The sequence below is a fragment of the Durio zibethinus genome, chromosome 18 (assembly GCF_047325235.1).
Source record: "Durio zibethinus cultivar Kanyao isolate XHJ-2024 chromosome 18, ASM4732523v1, whole genome shotgun sequence".
In the NCBI taxonomy this organism is placed as follows: Eukaryota; Viridiplantae; Streptophyta; class Magnoliopsida; order Malvales; family Malvaceae; genus Durio; species Durio zibethinus.
In genome coordinates, this window is record NC_143179.1 from 9,215,842 (window position 1) to 9,229,487 (window position 13,646).

Here is a 13,646-nt window from a genome sequence, read left to right on the forward strand (position 1 = left end):
TTTCAGAGTCTCTTTCCCTTTATCTTGCTCTTTCTTTCTATATACAGCATAAACACTCGGTTCTAGATGAAGTTTCATCTATTCCTGGTTCTTGCTTTTCTAGCTGTAATTTTTTTCTATTTGTAGTGGATTTGAATGTGATTACCTATTGTTGATTGCAAAGACAAATGAATTTTACCTGTAACTTTTGTTGTTGCAGCTTGTGGTTGTGGCTAGCCTTGCTGCTTTATAACCTGAGCAGTACTGGAACCATGTAATACCAAATACTCCAATGCCAAAAGCTGTCAAAAGTTATTCTAGATCCTGGTGAGTGCTTAATACCCAAGGATTCCTTTTCCCTTTTCTTAATCATTTTTTTACTAAGAAAAAGAAGGTACTGTATTAGTTTTATGCTCCTACTACCATGGTTTATGAGAAATCTCTACCTTGGGATTTTCAAGGAAAATACTTCCGGTGATAAGATTGGTTAAGGCCATAAATTTAAAGGAAATGCAGACTTAAAAAGTGTCATTAGTTAAACAGGAAAACACTTCTGGTGAGAAGACAGGTAGCGTTGGTAAGTCTTTTGTCAACCAAGTCAAAGTTGATGAAAAATTAAAATCCATTAAGGATTTAAGTGAGTTAGATGAGAGGCCACTTAAGAAAGCAAAGCTTGATAGTTTTGTGAAAGTCTCCAATGACAAGAACAACAGTAATGTCCTTAAGCCTAACTGTTCTTCTGATGGAAATAAATCAAAGCCCTTAGTGCCACATATCACCGCTTCTGAAGATGAATCAAGAAGTGATACAGATCTTCTTGGGACAGCCAAAAACTCTTCCAAGACGCTGAAATTGATGATAAACTCACAAAATCTACAAATTGCAAGTTGCCCAAAGAATCTCCTGCATGGCCTCCAAATGATGGCATAAAAACTGGTGCTAAAGCACTGGAAGTTACCAGTAGGCCCGATTCTGTAAGTGATATTTTGGGGTTGCCTTCCCCTTTTAAATTCTTTCCATTTTTCCTGATCAATTTCATTTTAACAGTCATTACTCAAATATCTTAATTTTGAAATTCTGTTGTTTTGAAGTAATATTTTTATCGTACTTCTGGTATTATTATATAGATGATGGATAAATCTTATAAAACCTATCTTTTGTTCGTTCTACTCACATCGAGGCCTCGAGTTTTCCTCCTCCTGAATTGATCCAGTTTTCTTTTTAAAATAAAATCGCTGGCCCTAGAATTTTAATTTATTTAAACATTTAAATGAAAGAATACTGTGATCTCATGTGAATGTTTTTGCTACCTTGGTTCTTGCTTTTACTCAAATCCCTTTTCTTGATGAATAAGTTTTAGTCGAGTCATCCTTGTTGTGTCCTGGACGGTATCGTGCTTGCAAGTTTCTGCTTTCCCTGCCTTTGTGGTTGTACTTACTACTCCGGTTATCCCAGTGTAGTTCAGCATGATGTGAAAATTCTTGAGAAGATGAGATTCTTTTTAGTTCTTACATTTTATTGTTTATGCTTTCCTACAGGATAGGAGCAAATGGTTTGCAGAACTTGTAAGACTCCTCTGACACTCTGCGATTCTTTAAATTAGTTTCAGCATTCTACTTTGAATGTTATCATGCTCGGGAAAATTGGACAGCAATCTTTAACTGATCTATAAACTACCTCAATATTGTTTCAGCCTTGGGAAGAAAGTATGCAGGATGCACATGAGCATGAGCATGGAACACTTGCCCTGTTTCAAAATTTGGATCCAGATTACACTTCAGCGGATGTGGAGTTAGTATCTATTTTGAATCACAGTGATGTTATTGTGTTTGTAGCGTTTCGTATTTCCATGCATAGATTTCTGTTTTCTTTCTCTTTTCCTCTCCCTACCTTTTGCTTCATACTTTTCTTCTTCTTTTTGCTTCCATATGAAGAATTTAGTTTTATATTTCAGGATATAGTTTGCAATGTCTTCAAGGATACTTGCAGAGCAAAGATGGTGCAGCAGACTGCATATTCTAAGCCTCATTCTGGTATAAAAGTATCCTATATGCAACTTTGATGATTTGATTAACAGATTAAGTGTTAGAAAACAGTTTTCCTCCCCTGGGAACTATCGAAAAGTAACACCTTGGATTATCTGAAGCATGAAATCAAAAGTAGCCAAAATTTTAGGTAAATCATCTGATATTTTGATGATCCTGGTATAGAACTCTGATTTTTCCTCATTAAGACAAGAAATAAGTTAGTGATGCATAGTCATTTCTTTTGAGATATCAAAAAAGATATATCAGAAGAGGGAGAGGATTTAGGCTGGCCTGAGTGTTGTAGTGATGGCTTTGCTTCAAGTGATTTTTTAAAATTACTATGTTGTCATGTCTGTGTCATATCATGTTCATGTGCTTTGTCCTTGTTTATGCTTCCTATCCTAGTTTATCAAAATACCAATATTTAAAACCTTATTTAGACGTAAAAGCAACCTGTTTTGTTCCCCTCAAATATAGCATGCAATTGATACATTATTCATTTTAGGAAATTGGTTTGTTCATGTTGCAGATCAAGCTTTTGCTATATTCAAAACAAGTGAAGTAGCAGAGGAGGTTATTACAAAATTGGATGAGGGATGCTTGTTGCTACCAAATCGGAGGTATGGATGCTTGACAAGAGCAGTGAGGATACTCCTTATTTGCTTTTATTTAGCTCTATTTCTTGTTGTGTAGGCCACTTGTTGCCAGCATGCCAAATCCTTGCTGTCTAAGAAGCAGTCAACATTTGCAGGCCATCTCATTGCTGATAAACTCAAACCTCAATGGAAGATGGTGCCTATTTTTCCTCTCTCTCTCAGGTTGTAGGTGTGTTTTTGATGTTACAGCATGTTTGCTTGATTACATACACCCGCTGCCACATGGATGTACTAAATCTGACTTATTAATTTTTTATTTCTTTTTCCTTTTCTATTTCTTTTAATTGGTCCCTGGGTGTTCCTATTTTCCAGAAAGAAGCGGTATCTACTTCACATTCTTCCCAGTCTAACACACTTGAATATGATATGGCCATGCGATGGTGCTTGCTGATGGAAAGATCCGATCAGTTCTGGCAAAAATTACATGAGGTATTGAATTTCCGTCTTTTTATTTGTGTATCTGCCTTTTAATTGCTTTGTATTTGCTACACTGGGTGTTTTGGAATTTTTAGGGACAAGGGAAAGAGCTGGAAAAACTGAAGGCGAACTTAAGCGCAAATGAGCATTAATAATTTTATGCGTCCCCTAACTTTGGTAAGTACTTCCAAAACAATTTACTACCCACTTCAGTTGTAAGCATATTGTTGCTAATTTTCTATGCAGGAAGTTCTTGTGAAGCAAACCACCATTGCGGAGTTTTTGTTCAGACCATCTGATTTGAAGGTATGATCTCTATGACTATTCCTTTCCTCCACTTTTTGCCATTATTTTCTTGTTTTAGTTAGTCCATAGTCAATCTGGTGCTGCATGTAAATTGGTTTTCTTCGGTTGGAAACCTGAAACCTTCAATGGGAATCTCTTGATACTGGTTCTGTTACTCAAGTTACTGGTTCTGTTACTCAAGTTTATTACATGTTAATCTTTTTTTTTTTTAATTGAGATCCTTTATACTTGTAACATTTTCTGAAAAATATTTCCCAGTGGTCAAGCTGATGGAAACTTGATTCCAACTGTGTTCTCAGAAGCTCTTCAACCAGGTGATGCGTTGCTGAAATAGATGGTGTATGAATATTGAGATCCTTTCGGAGGTAATCAGGTAACTTTTGGAAAGAGCAGATGTAATTATGTTTTGCGGTTCAGTTATAGCATGATGGTTAATTCCTTATATATATATATATATATATATATATATATATATGTCTTTGATTAGGAGCAATTTATATAATCCATTCGTATTGCCTTCTTTTTCGCTAGCGTAGATTTTACTAGTCTTTAGTTATGTTTCCTCCTGTTGCACACCATTCTTGAGCTGTGTTTCCAAATGCCAAACATCCATTGCTGGGATTAAACAAAAATATGAGCTACAAAAATTATGACTGGGAAACTTCAGAATTAATAATCTGATTGATTCTTACTAAAATTGACTGTTTCCAAATGGTTGCTATGGGTGTGTTGTCGGGTGTCAACAAATACAACTTTGAGCCATTACTCCCTTTCCTTATAGTCAATGGTGAAGGAAGGAAGAAAGGATGTAGCTTTTATTAGGTCGGTGATTTCTTGACATTGACATGCCTACTGCCGAATTTGCCTTAATGCATTTTGTGGTCATTCACTTTTGAGTAGAAAGTCGATTAGTTCATTTCAACCTCCATGATTCTTTTGGACTAAGAAACAACCCCACGATTTCTATGAAAAAAGAGAGCAAGGAAGTGCGGTTTAACACGATGCAGGTGGTTTCGAAGCTCAAAAGGTGAGTCTTTTCCTTTGAAAAATGTTGGAGACTCGGTTTTTCAAGATGCATGTTGTTGGAAAGTGCCCAATCCACGCTGGTTTGTTTCTTTAGATTAAGTTTCATTCTTTTTTTTTTCTTTTTCAAAAATATAACTTTTCCAAGCTATAGTATTCCTTCTATTTTCAGCTCACCTAGTACCTAATGCATGGTGATTACGTCTCGTAATTTATATATTTATGTAAAATATTAATAATTTATATATTTATGTTAAAATTTATATGAAAATTATATAATATAATTTGTTTTAATATAAAAATATAAAATATATTTTAATTAATTTTATTAAATTTATATAATTATTTTATTAAAATTTTAAATCATATTTTTTTTTATTCTATATTATTATTCGTTTGCTTGGATTTTTCCCTTGTGTATTAGTACTACTTAATAATAGAGGCCCAAAAAAGAAATATTACTGGTGGGAGTCTTAATAGAGCAATTTAAAGCCGTCTGATTCATCCAAAACTGAACGCTGATGAGAGCCGTTCATCAAGAGGACAGGATGGCGGTTGCATAAGAACGACGTGGTAAAGCTTTAAAAAATGTGACCGTTAATTAATTTTAAAATAGAGAGACGATGACACCTCGTACTCAAGTAGAGCGAGTACAAAGGCATATCCCACTCGCATCACTGCTCTCTCTTTTACTCGGCTGCACCCTGCCTTCCCTGTGCAAACCTCTCTGTACTAGCTTGGCAGTATCTTTCCCTCGTTTTATGGTCCACCGCATCCCTTGTCTCTCCCCCCTAACGCTGACCTGTTCCCAAACCCAAAGAGAAACCGAACTACCGCACCCCGTTCGGTGTTCACTATCAGAGCTGGTGGAAACTGAAAGTTTGCTTTTAATGGGTTGCGCTCAGTCCAGAATAGATAACGAAGAATCGGTGGCTCGTTGCAAGGACCGCAAGACCTTAATGAAAGATGCGGTTGTAGCTCGTAACGCCTTTGCGGCTGGCCATTCTGGCTACGCCATTTCCTTGAAGGACACTGGGGCCGCCTTGAGTGACTACGGTCAGGGAGAAGATGAAGGTCCTCTCGAACACCACCACCAGATCCCTCCTCTTGACTCCACTCCTCAACGGCCTCCACCGCCTCCAATGATGGACAACCTCCCTCCACCGCCTCCGCTTCCTAACTTCTCCCCTAGCCCCGTTGCTCCCATCAAACGCGCCGTCAGTTTGCCTGCAATGCTCATCAAGGTTCGTAAGGAGTTTGATTCTTCCCTCGCTATTGAAGAAGAAGAAGAAGAAGAAGAAGAAGAAGAAGAAGAAATAGAAGAACATCTTCAAGGAAACGAGGTGGTTGAAAATAATAATAATAATGAAGATTTGAGAAAAGATTCAAGAGGGTCCCATAGGGAGGAGATGACCCCACCAAGGACTCCAGAGAACAACCACCCGCCCCCGATGCCCGAAGCTAAAAATATGGCCTGGGACTACTTCTTTATGCTAAACGATAACATGCCGGGTCCAAGCTTGGATGTGGACGACAACAATAACGAAGCCGAGAATAGAAATGTCGATGCTTCAGAGAACAATGTCAGTGGTTATGGGTTTAGCGGCCACGGTGGAGTTGATAGTGAGATTGATCCGAAGACGCCGGAGAGGCCAGAGGAGGTGGTGGCGATGGCAGTGGAGGTTGATGATAAAGGGAAGCAGCAGGTTCAGATTGAGCATTCAAAAACGACTCCGGCAGATTTCAGGAGAGTGGCGAAGGCTGTTTCTAGCGTGAATTTGATGCAAGTTTTGAATAACATTGATGATCATTTCTTGAGAGCCTCAGAGAGTGCTCAGGAGGTTTCTAAGATGCTGGAGGCTACAAGGTTGCATTATCATTCCAATTTTGCTGATAATGAAGGTAATCTGCTTGTTCTGTATTACGTTGGTCTTAAGTTATTTGGATGATTGTTAATTTGCTAATAATTTGGCTGTGAGAATTTGAGTTCTTTTCATGGTTGATGTTCTCCAATTGTTTGCCTTTGATCAAAGCAGGAATTTGTCAAACATCTTTTCTATGAAAGATTGAAGCTTGGAGTTTGTTTAGATCTGAAAAAGGAAAAAAAAAAGTAATTTTGAACGATTAAATGGTCTTTTTGGTGTAAGGTGGCTTTACATTTAGATCTTGTTGTCCTTTAGCTTTTTGTGAGAATCTGACTTGACCATAGATCATTCTACTTTATTCTTTTAAAAAAATAATAATAATAAGCTGGTAATTTTTTTTTGGGGATCAAATGGTGCCTAGTTGACAATTCTAAAGTTACTAATATTTTACTCTTGTGTTATTTGAATGGGTGATAATAGTCATCTCGTTCCCGGTAGAAAAATGCGTATTTAGCTTTAAAAGTAGAAAACAATTCTCTGTTGGTTTGAGATTTAAGAATATGTCCATCCAGCTTACAGACATTATGGAGTTTGGCTCATAATTTTGTCTTGTAAGCAGTTAAAATGACAAATGCTTTAATGTAGTATATTGATCATATTAGTGATCCTGTTGCTTGTAGGATATATTGATCATTCCGCAATGGTAATGCGTGTCATTACATGGAATAGGTCTTTCAGAGGTATGACAAATGGTGAAAATGGGAAGGATGAATTTGATTCAGAAAAGTATGAGACTCATGCCACTGTTCTGGATAAGTTGCTAGCATGGGAAAAGAAACTTTATGATGAAGTAAAGGTACATTTTAAATCTTGGGTTTATCTGTTTATCTCTGTTTAAATTTATATGGCCAGCTGCTTGCCATGGCAATCTATATTGCTTCCTTGACAAATATGTTTCTCTGTAAACTTGGATTAGTAGATAATGGGCATGTCATTATTAAGTTCCATGTTAATAAATTGCAAAGCTCATTTCTGCTAAATGATTTGCATGAATGAAAAATCATTTTAATATTAATATTGATAAGCTATTCTTTTTCTTGTTTTGACGTTCTGAATCTTATCAAAACTCGGTCCATGTTGTAGCAAGGAGAGCTGATGAAGCTTGAGTACAAAAGGAAGGTTGCTTGGTTAAACAAGCAGAAGAAACGTGGAGCTAGTGCTGAATCATTGGAGAAAACAAAAGCGGCTGTAAGTCATTTACACACGAGTTACATAGTTGACATGCAGTCCATGGATTCAACGGTGTCAGAAGTTAACCAGCTACGAGATGAGCAGTTGTACCCGAAACTTGTTATGCTTGTTGATGGGTAAGTTTTCCTACCAAAATATTAAGAAAGCCATATATTACTGCATAATACCTTTGATGAAGAGATTATGCTTTCTTTCTATTTTGCATCTTTTCTTCATAAGGTTATAATAAATTGTTTGTGTTGCTCATACGAATTGAATCAAGAAACCAACTTATTGCCCATTCACCAATGGCTTTTGCTGGTTTTGATTATGTACCTTTGTTCCACTTGAGTATTTGCAAATCTTGAAGTGAATTTAATCATGACCATATATTTGACATCTAATTTGCAGGATGGCTAAGATGTGGGCAAGTATGTGCATACATCATGATAGCCAGCTTCAGATTGTTGAAAAGCTTAAATATCTTGACATTGCCCTTGCCTCCAAAGAAACAACAAAGCAACACAATATGCGCACCATCCAACTTCATAATGTTGTCCAGGAATGGCATTCACAATTTGATAAGCTTGTGACTCATCAAAAGCAATACATCCGAGCTCTCAACAACTGGTTAAAGTTGAATCTAATCCCTATTGAAAGCAGCTTGAAAGAGAAAATCTCATCTCCTCCACCAGTGCAGAATCCTCCAATCCAAGCACTCCTTCATACATGGCATGATTATCTTGAAAATCTTCCTGATGAGGTTGCTAAATCTGCTATCTCTTCATTTGCTGCTGTGATAAAAACCATAATTATTCATCAAGACGAAGAGATGAAGCTAAAAGAAAAATGTGAGGAAACTAGGAAGGAATTTTTGCGCAAGAACCAGGCATTTGAGGAATGGTATCATAAGTATAAGCAACGGAGATCTGCATCTGATGAAAAAGATGCTGAAAGAGGTGAAGATGCGAATACAAAGGATCCTGTCTCAGAGAGGAAATTTGTGGTTGAGAGCTTGAGAAAGAGGTTGGAAGAGGAAGAAGAAGCTCATCAAAAACATTGTGTTCAAGTGAGAGAGAAGTCTCTGGGAAGTCTTAAAATTCGCCTGCCTGAGCTATTCCGGGCTATGTCTGACTATTCTCATGCTTGCTCTGATGCTTATGAGAAGTTGAGGACCATCACCCAGTCACAAAAACCAAATGGTGCCCCTTCGTAGAGACCTCAGCTCCGTTTTACTAGTAATTTCCTATAAACCTATATCTCAGCGAACTGCAGTTTCTATGCCATACAGTAGTTCTTGGCAATGCAATGTAGCAATCTTTTATTTATCTATGTGCAAAAGAATGTGGCGTTATGCTCCTTTCTTCCTTTTTCTTCATGAAGGTTGATATGTGACAATCAGAAAAAACAAATTGAGGACTAATATTCTGTGCACTCCGGAGCATGCCCTTCCATAACTTATCAAGTTCAGAAGGATACTGAAATACGGTAAAACTCATCTTACAATTCCCGATTCTAGGTTGCATGATGATTGAACCTTCCAACTTTTTAATTCACTTAGAAATGGTGAATGATTAATTTGGTAATGGATTTGAGTCTTCATTGATTCGATTCATATTGAGTTCAAGCCATAGTACCAAATAGTGTTGAAAATAGCCTCATAAACATGATTATGCAAGGAATGATGGCTCAATCGTCATGCCCCTGGCAACAGGATGTCTCCACCCTCCATGGCCATGCTTCTTTTTCAAAGGTGGGCCTGTCAAACCGTCAAAATCATAATAATTCTGTATTCAAGAATGTTAGTTGAAGTGGTCGACATCAGGTTACTAATCTTGATTCTGGCTCTATATCCATTTATGGATAGGGACACAATTTGGCATATAAAAAGATGAGGAAATGACAAAACTTATGTAAATAATGGGATTACTTCTTGCAATCCAACATCTCAAAGTTGCAATTTACTGGGCCACTTTGCGACAGAGAAGAGAACTACGATCCATTGAATCAGCAAAGCTAATTGGCTTTTCACATGCTCAAAGATCACTTGAACAATAAATGTACTTGGGGTATGAATATATACTCCATCAAAAAGTCATGTTATATATAAACATCATCCCATTCTCACCTAAGTCTAGACCATGAGTTTAAAAAAGGTCATAATTTCTTCGTTTCTAGCCAGGGAATTCAAAGTACGGCACAGGCAGAGAAACCATCACATTAGGCCTGAGTTGCACACAACGTGCCAAAGATGATCACTCGAATCAAATTGGAAGAAATTCAGAAGAGAAAGGAAGAAGATTTGCAGTTCTCCTGTTGCATTCCAAGCTTCACTCGAATATCTAGTTCTCACGTCCGGTTTTCAAGATAACTTGTTGGTCTTCAAGGTGAAACTTTAGCAAATTGTTAAACCAAATACTAAGTTTCAAAGCATGTTTGAGTGTTTCCCGGTCTTTGTTCTTCCTGTTGATGAGTTACCTTGCTCTTGGTTATACTAAATAATTTACCATAGTTTATGATCTCAATGCAAAGTGAACAACACAAGACAAAAAGAAAAAATCCTGGAATGTTTCAACTTTTACGCTTACTTTTTGCTCTATTCATAAGTAGATGAAGTGGCTTTTCAGAAATCGAGAGTCTTCACCGCCTCTCCCCATTTAGTAGTCAGACACCATGATAAAAGCAAAGAGAATCTTGGAGCATTTAGTATTTTTTTTTTAATGGGTATAGTGATACTCATATAGATATGGTTTAGGCATGTACCAAAATTTCAAGTTTCAACCAATTTTAACCGCTGCAAGTACGACGTTGTTTGAAAGAGATTTTGCAGGCACATCCAAATTTCCATAATGAAAATTATAATCAAATGATGGAGAAGGTATTAGGACCTTCTCCTCAGCATATGATTCGAAAAGCTAAGCAAGTTACGAGCTCAACTTAAATCTTTTAATCATTTTTTATTGTAATTGCATCTCGAACCAGAAGGAATCGTAACAGTGTATATATGCATGTGTCACGCCCTAGGCGGGCACGTCAGGCACGTTAGGCGCACCGGCACGCAAGTCAGAGATTAAGGCCCGCAGACCAGTCGTGTTGGCGGGTATTTGTGCGCAAGACCTTGGAGATGAGGCCAGAACGTTCGCTCAACTTGCAGGTCAACCCGTGAGACTAAGGCCTGGTATGCAGGCTGCCCGCACCATATCCAGAAAGGCCCAAGATGCTAGATACGCAAGTGAAGCTTCTGGAAGTTTCAAGATCAGCAGGAGCCTCCTGGTAGATTTGGTTGACCCTTGAAATCAGGAGTTAAAATCTTGATTGATTGTAATCTATATAATCTCTTGATTTTAGCCTTTATTTTAGGGATAGTGCCATTAAGTGTAGCTGGAGCCTCAACTATAAATAGAGGGATGCTCCACCCTCATTTGTACACCATCAAACACTTTTGTTTTAGTGAATATACAGCATATTCCAGCATTCTGCCTTGTTATCTTGTTTCTCTTTAACTTGCGTAATTAGCCCTTCCTATTGTTCTAGTGCCTGCACGCTTGTGTTTTAGCGTTTTAGGCTGACTTAGGCATAACGGAGGAGATTCCAAGTCTAAGGCCACATGATTTTCGAGTCTAAGGTCGGAGCTCGTGACAGTTAGTATCAAAGCAAGTTCGATTTTGCGTGTTTGTGTTATGCAGGTTAGATCGTGATTGAGGAGATGGCATCCCAAAGTGACGCTGCTAACCAATAACCAGAGGCCCAGGAGCAGGGGCGTGGAAGAGGTTGGAAAGCCAGTTCAAGAGATATCTGGTCTACCATGGACGGTAGGCTGGCCAAGGTGGAGGTGACCATGGGCGACATGGGGGAGAAGCTTGATGAAGTAGAGACTCATATTACATCGCTAGACTTCATGGGGGAGGAGATCCAAGGTAAGCTACAAGCTACTCTCAACAAAAGCATAGACGTGATCACCCAAAAGAATGAGGCCTTGAAGGCTGAAGTGCTGACCTTGCGAGATGGCATGGAGGCCATGCGCCCACGGATGGAGGAGCTTACCAGTGAGCTCGTTGCTTGCAAAACTGCCATTGGGAATGGCATGTTTATTGGAGTGTCCAAATCCAGATTGGATGTCCCTAAACCTAAGGAGTTCAAGGGGACTAGGGCGGCCAAAGAAGTAGACAACTACCTATGGGGTATGGAGCAGTATTTTCAGGTCATGGGCATGCAAGACGAGGTGATAAAGGTAAGCACTGCTGCTATGTATCTCACTGATGTAGCCTTATTGTGGTGAAGGCACAGGTGTGATGATGTCAGGCGTGAGAGCTCCAAGATTGAAACCTGGGCAGAGTTCCAAAAAGAGTTCAGAGAGTAATTTTACCCGGAGTATGTCGATGATGAGGTGCAGGTAAAGTTACGCAGGCTGAGCCAGCAAGGGGACATAAAAGAGTATGTCTAAAAATTCTCTGAACTGATGCTACAGATCTTGAATCTAGGTGAAAAGGATGCCTTATTTGCTTTCATGGATGGGCTGAAGCCGTAGGTGAAGCATGAGCTACAACGGAGGGGAGTTCATGACTTGGCTAAAGCTATGACTGCTGTTGAGGCCTTGATAGAGTTCAAGCCTCTGAACAAGTTCGAGTCTTCTAAGCCTAAGGGTAAGGATAGGGACGATAGGGATCGAAAGAAGCAGTCCAAGGGGAAGGACCATGATCGGGAGTCCAAAGATGGAGACCGAAACCGTTCAACCAAGGATGGCGAGAGGAAACCACTAGCAGGTAAATGGAAAGCAAAGAGGGACCGAGAGCCACTAGCATGCTACCTATGTGGAGGGAGCCACATAGCGTGCAATTGCTCGCAGAAAGGTAAGATGACTGTTGTAGACAAGGAGTCTGACGATGAGCCAGAGTCAGGAGCAGTAAAGCTTGGGTCACTGGTACTCAATGTTATCCAGAGTAAGGGGTACCGTAAGCCAAAGGGCTTGATATTTATGAATCTGATGGTTGCGGGTCAGAAGGTGAGCACACTAGTAGACACATGTGCCTCACATCTTTTTATTTCAGGAGATGGAGCCCAGAAGCTCAGACTAAAGGTGCAGAAAGGGACTGGTACCATTAAAACAGTGAACTCTAAGAAGGTTTCAACCATTAGAGTAGCACGGGGAGTGAAGTTGTAGCTTGGAGACTGGAAAGGCAAGGAGACCATAAAAGTAATACCCCTTTATGACTATGAGTTTGTGATTGGGTTGGATTTCCTTATTCGGATTAACGCCCTCATTGTGCCTTTTATCGATTGTGTTTGCATCTTGGATGCACGGTGCCAATGCCTAGTGCCATTGAAAAATGGGTCTGGAGTTGGGTTACGGGTGGTGTCAGCCATCTTATTTACCAAAATGATAAGCAGAGAAGAAGGCACCTTCTTAGTAGTCCTGAAATATGATGAGCCAAGAGAGAAGGAGATCAAATCACCCTTGGAGATGCTAAAGATGCTGAAGACCTTTAGTGATGTGATACCCACAAAGCTACCTAGTCAGTTACCACCTAAGAGGGAGGTGGACCATAAGATCGAGCTGGTGTCCGAGGTTAAGCCACCAGCTAGAGCTCCTTACCGAATGTTCCCATCAGAGTTGGAAAAGTTGAAGAAGCAGCTCAAAGAGTTAGTTAATGCTGACTTCATCAGGCCATCGAAGGCACCATATGATGCATCGATTCTAATCCAGCACAAGCATGATGGGTCGTTACGGTTGTGCATAGACTATCGAGCTTTGAACAAGCTGACCATCAAGAACAAGTATCCTATCCCACTTATTACGGACTTGTTCGATCAACTTGGGAGCGTAAGGTGGTTCACCAAGTTGGATTTGAGGTCGGGCTACTACTAAATCAGGATCGTAGAGGGATATAAGCCAAAAATAGCATGTGTCACTCGGTATAGTTCGTATGAGTTCTTAGTGATACCTTTTCGACTCACGAACGCCCCAGTAACATTCTGCACCCTTATAAACAAGGTACTTCAGTCGTTCCTTGATCGATTTGTTGTGATTTATTTGGATGACATTGTGATCTACAGTCAGACTTTGAGAGAGCATGCAAACCACTTGAAACAGGTATTCGAGGTGTTACGGGCGCACAAGCTGTTTGTCAATAAGGAGAAAGGCT

General features: G+C 39.2%; 1 protein-coding gene and 1 pseudogene across 2 annotated transcripts; both read left to right on the forward strand.

The window, feature by feature from the left end:
• Positions 1–410: 410 nt before the first annotated feature.
• LOC111300425 (protein ANTI-SILENCING 1-like) lies at positions 411–4,533 on the forward strand (annotated as a pseudogene). The gene is made up of 11 exons (XR_016330134.1): positions 411–465; positions 515–953; positions 1,518–1,544; positions 1,673–1,774; positions 1,934–2,012; positions 2,536–2,626; positions 2,700–2,798; positions 2,975–3,091; positions 3,175–3,256; positions 3,326–3,385; positions 3,644–4,533. The product of XR_016330134.1 is annotated as a protein ANTI-SILENCING 1-like (transcript).
• Positions 4,534–4,815: 282 nt separating this feature from the next.
• On the forward strand, positions 4,816–8,871 carry LOC111300426 (protein ALTERED PHOSPHATE STARVATION RESPONSE 1-like). Its single transcript, XM_022896056.2, has 4 exons — positions 4,816–6,310; positions 6,954–7,129; positions 7,417–7,640; positions 7,915–8,871. Exons 1-4 carry the CDS (start codon positions 5,032–5,034, stop codon positions 8,717–8,719), a joined length of 2,484 nt encoding a protein of 827 aa, XP_022751791.2. The 5' UTR covers positions 4,816–5,031; the 3' UTR covers positions 8,720–8,871.
• The last annotated feature ends 4,775 nt before the right edge of the window (positions 8,872–13,646 follow it).

What these genes read in the sequence shown, in the direction of transcription:
- LOC111300426 (XM_022896056.2), top strand. Translation starts at nt 5,032, where the DNA reads ATGACACCTCGTACTCAAGTAGAGCGAGTACAAAGGCATATCCCACTC. An exon ending in CAATTTTGCTGATAATGAAG is followed by an intron (nt 6,311 to 6,953) that starts GTAATCTGCTTG and finishes TGTTGCTTGTAG; the next exon opens with GATATATTGATCATTCCGCA. An exon ending in CTTGTTATGCTTGTTGATGG is followed by an intron (nt 7,641 to 7,914) that starts GTAAGTTTTCCT and finishes TCTAATTTGCAG; the next exon opens with GATGGCTAAGATGTGGGCAA.